General features: G+C 39.6%; 1 protein-coding gene and 1 long non-coding RNA gene across 3 annotated transcripts in view; one reads left to right on the top strand and one right to left on the bottom strand.

Annotated features, from left to right (window-relative positions):
* Positions 1-14,233, top strand: part of LOC149779038 (uncharacterized) — a 77,348-nt gene that overhangs the window by 19,222 nt on the left and 43,893 nt on the right. The window contains exons 2-3 of one of the 2 annotated variants that reach the window (XM_089939602.1): positions 2,945-3,006; positions 11,868-11,990. In XM_089939602.1, the coding sequence (XP_089795728.1) occupies positions 11,938-11,990 (53 nt within the window). In that variant the 5' untranslated portion in view covers positions 2,945-3,006; positions 11,868-11,937. The remainder of the gene's footprint in view (positions 1-2,944; positions 3,007-11,867; positions 11,991-14,233) is intronic. The other variant, XM_089939601.1, reaches the window with a different exon arrangement.
* Positions 496-5,287, bottom strand: LOC149779039 (uncharacterized). The gene is made up of 2 exons (XR_016415550.1): positions 4,913-5,287; positions 496-2,786 (listed from the first exon to the last, which is right to left on the bottom strand). It is a non-coding gene; the product is annotated as an uncharacterized LOC149779039 (long non-coding RNA).

The following is a 14,233-nucleotide window of genomic DNA, read 5'->3' as shown; positions in this document are numbered from 1 at the left end:
TGCTCGTTGTTGTTTCATAACCAAGAATGATTTTTGTGGCATCTGAAGCCACTGTTTAAACATTAATTTTTAAAATTTAAATTGTTAGAAGCACTCCTATGATTTTTCTAGAAACGGTTTTTATTCTGTAACAGGCGATGATCTTATTTATCGTGTATATAATTCCTTAAACATGACTTGTCACGTGCCAGATTATATGAAAATGTTTTTGGGTGCTTTCTCTGATGACTAATTCATGTGTGTTTGAGTGTATGTATGTATGTATGTATGTATTTATGTATGTATGTAACTTCACGTAAAATGGATGTTTGTTTTGTTACATGTCTGACACTGTATAAGTAGAAGGAATCACTACCCGCAAGCTGGAAATTAGTACATGTTAATGTCGGGCAATATACGTTCTTTTGTTTCATGAAGCCACACTAATTGATCGATGTCTTCTGCTCTATATCTCATAATCTGGGTGAATCTTTCATGAAATACGAATCTAGAATGTTTGTGTTTTGTCAATACTCCAACAGCTGGTACCGGTTTATTTCATCTTAGACTTGTTACACTTAAAGCTTGTGATCTGGAATTACACTTTCGCATTGGTTAGTTGAAGAAATGATGATTTTGGTGTGAACATGTGCTTGTTGTTTCTTCTGATGGACTTTACCTCAAAATCTATGGCAAGTGAATAGAATCAAACGCATCACAATTGTTGCTACATATTATATTGGCTATTAGTAAATGGCTACTGTAAAAACAAAGTGAAAAGTTTATAGTTACCTGACAGCTTAGACATTAAATAGTATCACATTAACGATTATGTGAACAGTAACGCGTAAACTCAGATGTACATACAATATGGATTAAGTTTCAGGGATGGCCTAGCTATTCAATTGTCTAATGTTTACCAAAATCAAAATGATTAGAAGAATTGTGTGCACTTAGGAATAACTTGCTCTTCAGTGTTATTAATAATTACATGAAGACCTCATTTAATCTACTGTGTAGACTTGTAATACATTTCGATCAGCACCATGAATGATAGTTTTTGATAATAATAGGATGTATCTTTTGATCTTGGCCTATTCCTGTAGATATTTTGTTTTTTAAATGTCAAGTTTCAAATAATTATTTTTCACACCCGTGTCGGACTTTCAATTTCCAGCTCTCATATGGAAAGAGAAAAATGTGCTGACTAATACGTCTTGACATCGTATGTGTAGCTTTTGCGGGCTATTTAATTTGTGCGTTTAACCGTTGTTATCATGCTGCTAGAGCAAGCCACCTAAAGCAGAGGTGCTCCGATTTCCCCCGTCTGTGCTCCTTCTTTGAAGGCTGTGACTTCGTAAGCAAGCAGCATTAACTTGGTTTATTCCAAATACACCCCCCCCCCATATTGCGCGGCGGTCTTTAATCTACCCCCAAACATGTGATAATCACATCCGATTAAAATGTTCCTGAGTTTTGTATTTTCCTACAATGTATTAGTGTATTATTTTTCGTGTACTATGCGTACTTGTATTTCTGAAATGTTGCCGAATTTTCTTGGCTTACAGCAGCCTTTGATTTTTGCGATCGCAATTCAGTCGTTTAGATGTCATGACTTTGTAACAGATTCAATCGGGATCCTTCCAGGGCCAATGAAGTTTTCCTCTTAAGAGGAAAAGTTCCTAAGTTTAGGAATAATCACCTTGCAAACATAAACTCTTGTCTGCCAGTGCATTTTGTGATGGCAAAACGGGTTCTATGCAGTTTTCAGTTGGACTCTAGTACATACATTAATGTATTTGACTGAATTAATAGATACATATCTGCTCTGCTTGCTTATTGCAAAATTTATAAATACATATATGCTGATTGGCATGTGCACTTTGTTAAATATAGCCTTCCTGTTTTTTTGTTGTTTTTTTTTTGTTTTTGTTTTTGACAGATGTATTCTGTCATCTGAAGCACTGCTACACATAATGTATACTTTTCTTACTGAAAATAATTTTCTGCTTTATACATAATAGTAAACATCCTTATTTCACTTTGAATTTACCTCAGCATTGCAGAAAGATGTTTTTAATTCTTCTGAGAAATGGATATTTGAAATACATACATTTGACTTTTTTTCCAAATGACTGCAAAGTAGCAAATGTAGGGGAGTAATCTTTGTATCTTCTCCGTTTTTGGTCATTTCATTTATACAGTATTACCTTTTCCAGAATAAAATGTGAGATGTACATGTATGAAGCGTGATGTTGTCTGTCCTCATCATTAGTGTTGTTGGTATAGGATTAGTATTCAAGGATTTTTGTAAGCACAGAGCTACAAATACGGTTGAACCTGTCTTGAAAGGCCATGCCTTCTGCCCCCAAACTATGGTCTCTCAAGACAGGTGGTTTTGCATAACATGTTATAATACTATACAATCAGTAAATTTGTGCATTGAGAATAAGGTCTCTTAAGACAGGTGTTCTCTCAAATAACAGTGGTCTTTCAAGACCGGTTTTGCTGTATAATTATTCACATAATAAAAAATATCTTTCTCGTATAGATATGGGTCATCCATTATATTTTTTTGTATAGGTTTAGCATATATAGAATGGTAAATCAGTCATGTAAAATTAATCCAGTATTAAACCAGAGCTACTATGCCATTTCTTCGATAATTTTCCATGTCTGCAAAAGTTCATTTTGGTAGAGTATGAAACTTGCAAATCTCGGGGTTGTTGGTTCAGTACCCATCCAGGCCAGCTCTGCTTGGCTGCCATGGGAAAGGTACTTCACTTCCATATTTTGAGCATGAAAGCCTGTAATGTGTAAAAAAAATGCTGTTAAAGTCAACAAAACAAAGTACCTTTTCATCACCCTCTCCTCCCCCATTACATATGCAGTATCGTATATTTTCCTGCTACATGTATACATGCATGCATACATATTTGTTAAAGAATTATTATCTTTTTTACAGATGTCACTCTAAGTTTTGTAGATTTGACCTTTTACCTGTTACCTCCATCCAGGAATCCCAGGGTAGGGACAATTTCATGCTCTTCACACATACACAAACTATGTGAAAAATTTGGTGAATTTCCACCCATTTGTTTGGGAAATGCAGTTGCTGAAATGCATACACATGGAGGATATCTGCACACTTTCCCTCCATGAAAGCATGGCAGTTATTTTTGTTATTATTCGAGAAGGTGAGAAATGTGCCTGCATTTGTATATGTCACACAATGTGCTTGCTACATGTCATTCCTTCACCTCTTTATAAACATTCAGTACTGTTTTTTTCTTATACATGTAATTATTTGATACCCACTCCGACCAGGTCCATTACCGCAGTGTGTCCATGGTAAGGGCACGTAACTGTATTTCAATAGCATTATATGGCCGGTAATGTGTTGACGATTGTGTTTAAAAACAAACCACCTAACCAATTATTTTTCTGATTATTTTCCTTTACATGGATAATTGAATGCCTAATTGGCAATTATTATTGTTATTGTTTGAGAGGGTGCACAGAAAATGACACCTCCATTCATTTGACCCGTTTGTCAGTATCCCAATTTTTTATATACTTCTGACCACTGAAATTGCATTAAAAATATATTTATATCATTGATTTTATTGTGCTTTCAATATGGGGGAGGGGACAGTAGATTACATAGTTGACAAAGAAAAGGGATCAGAGTTGATAGTCTTATTAACATCAGCTAATATTCAAATTCTTCTTTGGTGATTTCTGTGAATATTCGAAAAGGAAAATTTGGTATTTGATACAGTTCTAATGCTTGTTAGGGCTTCTACACCCAGTTTAGGTTCCTGAACCCAGACAAAAATAATTGGTCTATCATGTATGATTTGAAAATACTTTGTATCATAGATTTTGATTTTTCAAGCATTATAAACTTGTGTAATTTTAAGGTAAGAGTTGCTATTATGATCCTAATTAAAAGGTCAAGCTTATAATAACATTTTTGTAATCCTAATTAAAAGGTCAAACTTATAGTAACATTTTTATAATCCTAATTAAAAGGTTAAGCTTATAGTAATATTATTATGATCCCAATTAAAAGGTCAGGCTTATAGTAATATTTTTATAATCCTAATTAAAAGGTCAAGCTTATAGTAACATGTTATAATCCTAATTAAAAGGTCAAGCTAATAGTAATATTTTTATAATCCTTATTAAACGGTCAAGCTTATAGTAACATTTTTGTAATCCTAATTAAAAGGTCAAACTTATAGTAACATTTTATACTTTTAATTAAAAAGTCAAGCTTATAGTAACATTTTGCTTATGAAACTGAGGCTTGTAAGACGATTATACATCACTTACAGGCTGTTTTTGGAAGACATACAGAGACTATGATTTATGTTTTTGGGTGTGGCATGAAATTAGTAACGTGTATTGGCAGAGATAAGCTACTGCCGATAACAAACCGCTGAGTATGTGTATGCCTGGCTGACTCATTGCTATCACAGAGGCATAGATGCAGTTTTCACACATTTACATTAAGTTTGTACTGGATTTTGTAGGCTGTTGTATACGTCTACACATTCCATCACAAACACAGCTTAATACATTTTATGTGCATTCACTAGTTGTATATCACACTATCATACTGATAATGTGTGAGATTACCTTCAATCTGTGCACCCAATTTGTCTTATTTTCATTATTTTTATAAATCTTTTTTCATTCTTCACATAAGTCAGTTTGGGTTTGATTTTATTGATTGTCTTGAGATCTTTAAAAAGCTGCACAAACTGAAATAACAATTTGAAAAACTACTATGCCCTGTCATTGTAAACTTGCAGGTTTTTAACTGCTGCATATATGAAATATCTTAAAGGGCATGATTGCATATATCTAGGTCAGTAGGAAAATTATTGCTAGGGCCTTATGTGGCAGAGTAGTCTAACGTGCTCACCTGTGCAAGTCACTCACATCCCAACTCTCCACGTGTGTTCCAGTCTTGCCTTGCCACTAACTTCCCCTGGTTGATGGTTCTTTCCAGGATCTTCCAGGCTTCTTTGTCTGCCACTTATATCCTATCATGTGCTGAGAGTGGTGCTCTACCCCATGAATTTCAATCACAGATACTTTTTTAGGCCTAAAGATATACTACTGGTGCTACTAAAGCTATATATATGAGCCTCTCAGAAGGGATAGTTTTCTTCCGAAGATGAGGGGTGTCTCCTATCACTCACTCAAATCTCTCATGCACACCAAGCTATTGTTGAATATTTCTATTTTGTTTCCTCTTTTTTTCACACCTTGCTTCCAGTATAGTATTTTATGGTAATACTGCCTGTGATCATGTGGATATTGTTAACTAGATTAAGCAGGGCAAGACGATTTACAGTGTGATCGCAATTTACACGAGGGTTACGTTTTTGAAGCGCGCGCATAATTTGAGATTCGCATAAATTGAGATCATTTTCTCCTATAAATTCAGTATGTTAAAATTCGCGGATGCTACTGCAAATTAGATTAAAATAAAAAATAATAAAAGTTTTCATAAAAAGCATAGGGAAACCAACTTAAAACATAGGAAACATAAAATAAAAACATGAAATTATGAATTTTAATGTACGTGTAATTAAAAAAACGAAAGCTGTATTGAACACCAGTGTTCATCAAGCCACGTTGCCAACATCCTTTCCATCCTCTCCATTATGTTAGGGTGGGTATAGCAACTTTTCTGGTTCAAAAGGGAGGTTCCAGCTTTAACACTTGCTTTTATTTTTTCAGCACTGCCACGTACATGTATTGTTTCTACATGTACTTTCACTAAGGTTCAAAGCATGCTTTATCATGGCGGTACTCTGACCAGCTTCATACCTTTTCACTACTTCAAGTTTAACCTCTAAAGAAATAGCCTTCCTTGGTCTCTTCGGACTATCACTTGCTTATCTTTTAGATGCCATCACTAATAACATTCCAAAATTGTAACAAACAATTTGAACATGTACATACGTACGCAGCACTGAGGCCACAATAAACAGAATGGCGGGGCGTAAAAGGGAAGAGGAAAGTCCTCGTTAGACGAAAATTTGATTGGCCCTGGATTGAAATCCCGATTATATAAATGTGTGGGATGGGGGGGTGGGGAAGGGAGATGTATCTGCTGTACTATCTGCCTGTTACAGTTGTACGTGTTTCCTGTGTGCTGTGCTGTATGTGTGCTAAAGAATTTGTGCTCCTTAGGGGGTCGGGGTGTTCCAGTTGGGTGCTGATATTTACTGGGGATGACAATTCTTTTTTGTGCTTCCGGGTTTTGGGCGTTTATTGGATTGTTTGGTTAAGCAAATTCTTTTCTGTTGTCCTTCATTATCATATCATTTCATTATCATATTCACGATTTCTGCTGTAAGTATTTTTTGGCATTTAATTTAAGGTTGTATAAATTTGTGCAGTGGTTTCCTTAGACGAAAATTCAGGTCACAGCACATTTTTATTCAGTTGATTTATATACATCACATTCATATAATTTCAACCTTTCTGAATATGAACAGTGGTGTCCTTAAACAAAAAATGCTGGCCACAACCTATTTTTATTCCATTGATTTATACGTTGTATGAATATGCTCACATTATTATAGCACATATGAAGTAACCTTGAGTTAGATTGATAGCTAGATAGCGTGTATGTTAACAGTTTAACAGTTTTTAGTCATATCGCTATGAGGTCTGCAGCGTGCCTGTTTATAGCGATGTCTAGCATTGGGGCATCATACCGCATACATGTAGCATCACGTCCCACACAATCACATTATCCTGACACCAGGCCGACCAGTCCTAACACTAACTTCTTAATGATGAGCGCCTAGCGAGGCAGCTATTAGTACCATTTATATAAGTCTTTGGCATGACTCGTCTTATGTTCGACCCCGCGACCTCCCGCAGACGAGGCGGACGCTCTAACTACTTAGGACAACGGAGCGGTCAATAGCTAGATAGATAAATAGCTAGCAAGCTTGATAGCTAAATAGGTAAATATATAGGCAGATTGATAGATACAATATAGGTATGCAGAGAGATGTGTAGGCAGGTAGATTGATATTTAGATTATAAAAATATAGGTCTGCAGAGAGATATATGGGCAGGTCGATATTTTGATTGGTTGACACACACACACACACACACACACACACACACACACACACACATCTATCTATCTATCTATCTATATATATATATATATATATATATATATATATATATATATATATATATATATATATATATATATATATATATATATATATATATATATATATATATATATATATATATATCTTGATAATCTTGGCATCCGTCCGTCTACGAGAGACGATGGCATAGCTCCAAAGTACGCTTTTGCTTATCCTTCTTTTTAGCTCTCTTTTCAGCTTGCTTTATTCTTCTCTTTTCCTCTGCGTTTTGAACTCCCTGCCTGACAGCTAGACGCCAGCTGGAACGGTTGTTTGCACAGCTCTCCCAGTCGTTGACATTGATGTTTGCTGTCTTCATATCCTTCTTGCAAACATCTTTGTAGCGCAGATGTGGTCGTCCAGTTGGTCGTGCACCTTCTGCTAACTCCCCATATAACAGGTCCTTGGGAATGCGACCTGGGTCCATTCTCTTGACATGGCCGAGCCAGCGAAGGCGCCTCTCGCTGAGTATGGAGAACATGCTGTTCATGTTGGCGCGTTCTAGAACCTCTGTGTTGGGTACTTTGTCCTTCCACTGGATGTGCAGAATGCGCCGCAGACATCTCAGGTGGAAGCTGTTGAGTTTCCTCTCGTGTCTTGCATAGGTGGTCCATGTTTCGCTGCTGTAGAGAAGTGAGCTGAGCACGCACGCTTGGTAGACACGCAGTTTGGTCTTCTCTGTGAGGTTGGGGTTGTTCCAGACCCTCTGGTTAAGTCTGGCCATCACTGCTGCTGCCTTGGCAATCCTGCCGCCCACCTCAGAATCAATGGAGAGTGAGCTGGAGATGTTAGACCCGAGGTATGTGAAGTTCTCGACAACTTCCAAATTGTACCCATCGATGGAGACAGAGGGAGGGGAGTCTGTGTCCTGTGCCATGACATTTGTTTTCTTCAAACTGATGGTCAGTCCAAATTCCTTACATGCATGGGAGAGGCAGCATACCAGCTGCTGAAGTCCATCTTCCGTGTGTGATGTCAAGGCTGCATCGTCGGCAAAGAGCAATTCACGGATGAGTACCTCTGTGACTTTAGTCTTAGCACGGAGACGGGCGATGTTGAACAGCTTGCCGTCAGCCCTGGTATGGATGTACACTCCCTCGCTGCAGTCCTTGAATGCGTACTGGAGAAGCATGGAGAAGAAGATGGCAAAGAGCGTCGGTGCAAGGACACAGCCTTGTTTGACTCCGCTAACGACTGGGAATGCTTCAGATGTTGCGCCATTGAAGCATACTGTGCTGTGCATGTTCTCGTGGAACGACATAATGACAGCAAGCAGACGTGGGGGGCAGCCGATCTTCTGCAGAAGTCTGAAGAGTCCACTCCGACTAACCATGTCAAACGCCTTCGTCAGGTCTATGAAGGCAACGTAGAGGGGCATCCGCTGCTCGCGACACTTCTCCTGCAGCTGACGTAGTGAGAAGATCATGTCTACAGTTGACCTGCCGGCTCGAAATCCACACTGGGATTCTGGGTAGACGCGGGAGGCTAGGATCTGCAAGCGTGCCAAGGCAACACGGGCGAAGGCCTTTCCGACGATGTTGAGGAGGGAGATGCCCCGATAGTTGTTGCAGTCGCTACGGTCTCCTTTGTTTTTGTACAAAGTGACGATGTTGGCATCACGCATGTCCTGTGGGATGTATCCCTGTTCCCAGCAAAGGCAGAGGAGTGTGTGTAGGGGCTGGAGCAGTGCTGGTTTTCCGCTCTTGATGACTTCAGGCGGAATGCCGTCGCTTCCGGGAGCCTTCCCACAGGCAAGGCAATCGATGGCTTTTCCGAGCTCTTCCAGGGTGGGCTGTGTGTCTAGCTCCTCCATGACAGGCAGGTCTGGAATGGCGTCCAGGGCAGTTCCAGTGACATTGTTTTGGGTTGCATATAGCTCGAGATAGTGCTCAACCCATCGCTGCAGTTGTTTCCCCTGGTCTGTGATGACTTCGCCCGTCTTGGACTTGAGGGGGGCGGTCTTGTAGCTGGGGGGGCCTGTCGCTTGTTTGATACCCTCATACATTCCTCTTGTATCCCTGGTGTCAGCAGCTGTCTGTATACTATTGCAAAGGTTCAGCCAGTAGGTGTTGGCACAGCGGCGGGCGGTCTTCTGGGCGTTATTCCTTGCAATCCTGAGGGCTTGTAGTGTTCTGGGGCTAGGTGCAGCCTTGTATGCCAGGAGGGCTTTCCTCTTTGCCTCAGTCACGGGCTCCATCTCCTCCCAGTTTGCCTCATACCAGTCGACATTCTTTCGCTCCCTCTTCCCGTAAGCTGTGATGGCTGAATTGTACACAGAGTCACGGATATGGGACCACTTGGAATCAATGGTGTCATCAGGTTCACTTTGGTGAGGGCTTCCTTCAGTTTGCTGATGAACTGGTGTGTTTTCTCTGGGTTGCTTGCACAGCAGGTGTTGATACGTGGGTGACCCTTCTTCTTGGCGTGGTGCAGCTTCTTGGGTAATATTCGCACCTTGCTGGCCACGAGGGAATGGTCCGTGTCACAATCGGCACTGTGGTAGCTGCGGGTAAGAAGGACACTGGCCAGTTCTGCACGCCTGGTGATGACGAGGTCTAGCTGGTGCCAGTGGCGTGAACGTGGGTGTCTCCACGACACCTGGTGGATCTCCTTGCATTTGAAGAAAGTGTTTGTCACACATAGGCTGTGGGAGCAGCACATCTCCAGCAGTCGCTGACCATTCTCGTTGATCTTGCCCCTTCAGTAAAAGCCGAGACAGGTGGACCAGGCCTCATGGTCAGCTCCCACTCTAGCATTGAAGTCTCCTAGTAAGTAAAGGCTTTCATTGTTGGGGATACTGGATATTGCCTGATCCAGAGCCTCATAAAACTTGTCTTTCTCCTCGTAGGTGGAGTAGAGGGTTGGAGCGTACACACTGAAGATGTTGACCGGGCCTAAGGATGTTGACAGCCGGAGGGCAAGGATTCACTCAGTACCTGATGATGGAGGTTCAATGAAGGCGATTAGCGTGTTCTTGACGGCAAAGCCTACACCATGCTGCCTAGGTTCATCCAAGGGCTTCCCCTGCCAAAAGAATGTGTAATTGGTTTCCCTGATGGTGCCGCTGTCAGCCAGTCGGGTCTCCTGGAGGCAGGCAATGTCGATGTTCAGTCGGGAGAGTTCTCTGTCAATGATGGCAGTCTTCCGTGCATCGTCGATCTGCTGTAGGTCAGTGGTCAATCCAGGACACATGGTCCTGATGTTCCAGGTTGCAAAACGAAGAGTTGGAGTCTTTTTATTTCTTCTTTTAGTCTTTCCTGGTGCAGAGTTTTGTGGCCCACTTGTCGAGATGGTTCTCTAGGCTCCACGCACCCAGTGAAGCAGGCAGGCCATGGCGGGCAGCACCTTACTGACTGGGGGCTGCCCAGCTTGAGGCGGGCGGTAGCTGTCCAGTGAGACCTGATGATCTCTCCCACCGTCACAAGTAACCCCTGGCGCCAAGCTCTACGCCAATCGAGCTTTGACTTAGAACCGGTAAACTGCTACTTCTCGTGTTGTGCCGACGCTGTACGACGACGCTGGAGTGTCCTCTCCAGTGGAGCTATGAAGCCTGGGCAGGGTGGTATGGAGAATCAGCTGTTGCCCATGCAGCAGATCCCCCCTCTCCACGCAGCTGGTGTGCCCAAGGGAACGACGAATGCCGATACAGCTTGGCACCAACGGCGTCGCAGGAGTTGCCGGAATGACGTTGAAGTCAATGTCATACCGCTTCTCCTAGATGAGCTACCATCCAAGGTTTACGAGTCCCATCTACCCGAAGCAACTGGTTTTAAGGCGCCAATGGGCCGCCTTCACCCCTTCTCCTGTTAGTAGAAAACATGGTCTGCCGGGCTTCAAATCTAAGCCACTCGCGAAGGCCAGGAGCTGGATTTTAGTTGACAGAGGCAGTAAGAGACGCAGGCCGTATGGGGCATTTTGGAGGATTGGGGCGCTTGTCTCCCACTCCCACCCCAGGCAATGTCAACCTTAGACCACACACACACACACACACACATATATATATATATATATATATATATATATATATATATATATATATATATATATATATATATATATATATATGGGATATTTGTTATTGACTTAAAAATAATAGTCACAAAATTCACTTTTATTAAAAACTCTGCTCTCATGACATGAGTCACACATTAAAATTACACCCACATATCGATTCTGTGGAATTCAACTGAATAGGACCAGAAACGTCTTGGTGTTAATAGTGCAGTCATCATATCCCGCTGATGTATTACCTTGTTTTCTGTATTTAACGTTATTTGTTCAACGCGACAAGGCTCGCCTATTTGACTGCATAACAGGAAATTCAATATTCAGATAGCTGTGATCGAATCAATACCTTGAGTCGTATAATTTCACTGGGTGGATGTAGCTTTTCTAGTGAGTTAATTGTAGATGGTAGTAAATACATTGAAACCAGAGATTACAAAATCGGAAATGACGAATGCTGCTTGATTTTCTCCATTTGTACTTTACTATACTTTACTACATAGGACATTGTTTTTGTTAAAAGTCATCATCCATACAATTTATATTTTACAACGATAATCGGCTGTTTTTAAAAGCTGTAAGTTAAATAAAATGCTGCCAAAGTTATTTGAACGTCATATCTGACTTTCATTTTATTGGAATGTACTGTCGTTTATTTATTTTTATTTTTTTGTTAAATTTTAGCACGTAAACTTACAGAGAAGAAATAAAAAGAAATGAAGTCCGTGAGCAGTGGAATGTAGTACAGTGTACGATGGCTCAGGAATCGAATGGACCAACCTTCTCTTCTGGAGATCCTTCCAAATGGTGAGCGCTTTTTCACCTATCATCATATTAGGTGTGACTAAAGAAATGGTAGCAGCCTTACTGAACATCTGAAGAAAAATTAATGTCTATTAATACCTCAACTTCCTTTTAAATGTTACTAATTGCATTTCATACTTGTAAACGTACTTACAATTTAATTACCGCTCCGGTGGCCTAGTGGTTAGAGCATCCGCCTCGGATGCGGGAGGTCGTGGGATAGATACCCGGTCGAGTCATACCAAAGACTTACAAAAATGGTACTTTTATGAAAAAAGAGATTTATCCATCAGCTTTTATGAGACAGAGTTGTCTCATAAACTCTTGGTCAAGGTGTTTCCATGACCAGAGAGAGAGAGAGAGAGAGAGAGAGAGAGAGAGAGAGAGAGAAAGAAAGAAAGACGAAGTTCAATCCTTTTGAAAGAGGTGTCACTTGACAATGAAGATATGGCTACATCTGGGGAATTTCGGCAAGCGCAGGTACGGGATCAACTGTAAAGACAGAAGTCTCTTTGAGTTTCTGACTAAAGAACTGGTATGTCCGTGGACTGACGCTTTTTATATCAGTTTCTAGGGACAAAGCCAAATATGAATATACGTCTAGTTCTTGTGGGCCGTCAGAATCTCAAAGTGAGGCTTCATAGTTTCTTACAGACTATCGTCTGGGTCTATGTACCTCATTAGACAGACAATTCTACCACGTCAGCGCGTGGAGCTTATAGCTTATTCAGGAAGTTTAGGCTTCCGCAGTGCGGTAACTTACACAACTTAGCGAGTGTAGTTTATGCTGACTTATGATACAAGGGAAATGTATAAAGAGTTTTGCCTTTGCGCATACGGGCGCAGTCTTTATTAAATAGTATATAATTGTAATACCGAAATAAATGGATTTAATCTCAATATATTTTAATAGAAAATTACTTTCAATATAATTTAATAAAAAAATTACTTATAATACAATTTAGAGAAAATTTCAATCTTATTACTTTACTAAAAAATTATGTCCTAATAATACCCTCCGGGTCATTTGAGCCGAGTCCTCGAGGCTCGAGACAAAAAATTACAGTCATAAAAAGAAGGAAAAAGGTCAAAGATAAAAAATACAAGAATAAAAAAATTGCGAGACATTTTGTAAAGTTCAAAAATACATACGAAAAACAATGCAAATACTCAGTAAAATACAAAATATACAATGAGAAAACAATGCAAAGTATTCAGTAAAATACAAAGGTACAATGAGAAAAAACACTGCAAAATACTCAGTAAAATACGAAAAATACAATGAAGAGTATTTTTGCAAAATATTTAATAAAATTCCAAATGCAATGAATGGAACATTTGATAATATAGGATAAAATTTAAAAAAATACAATAAAAAGATCATGGCACGACATTAAATAAAAATGTAAAGGAAAACGATGACCAAAAGAGTTTTAAAATATTTCAGTAAAGTTCTACGCAATCCACTTCTACGATTAGGCTTGTCAAATAATTATGACTACTATTATTAGCACACATTTCTTTTTCACTTTATTTTTCTTTATGTATGTTTATATTTCTCTTTTTTTCTCTTTGATTTTGTATAACATCAGCAGAACATTTTTATGGATGCCTACGGTTATTGTGTTGATGCTGATATAGTTGGATTGAGGCTGAGAGATGGTGAGGGAATTATCTAAAACAAATTACCAGATGGCTATTAAGTGCGTAGAAATAATATCGAAGCGAAAAACTTATTAGACTGATGTGGATTATGACTTCCCAAAATTATTTAATGCATGAGACAACAAATATTTTAATTTGAGAAGATATCTAGAATGTGTGATACGATGCGTCAACATGCCAGGTAAACCAAATAACTGTGCAACGTGTGTTCATTAAAACCGGAACTAATAATTCGTCTTAAAGGTCGGGACGAAATTGGGATATGTAGCGCATAATATAGGTCACGATCTGTACGTGCTGCTAAAAATGACCTAAACAGTAATGCGGATCCTTTCGCGTTATTGATTAACATATATAATCAGCAGATACAATCGTTTCGATTTGATTAATAGATTCCGTAAAAGCATGCGTTGGAATCAGTATAGCAGGTAACTTGCCTGCTGCCGTGTGACTAATTTGCTGAGACTCAACAATTTGAGCAGCAATCATTTATTCCATTCTCTAATATTCTTCACGCATGTTTTCGACGGTGGCGTATTTATGTGACTTGTTAATATTGCAACGTTTCTCGTTGTCAACAT

The sequence above is a fragment of the Sinohyriopsis cumingii genome, chromosome 17 (genome assembly GCF_028554795.1).
Source record: "Sinohyriopsis cumingii isolate HCF-2022 chromosome 17, ASM2855479v2, whole genome shotgun sequence".
In the NCBI taxonomy this organism is placed as follows: Eukaryota; Metazoa; Mollusca; class Bivalvia; order Unionida; family Unionidae; genus Sinohyriopsis; species Sinohyriopsis cumingii.
Note: the sequence above shows the minus strand (reverse complement) of the source record. Positions and strands in the feature narration are given on the sequence as shown.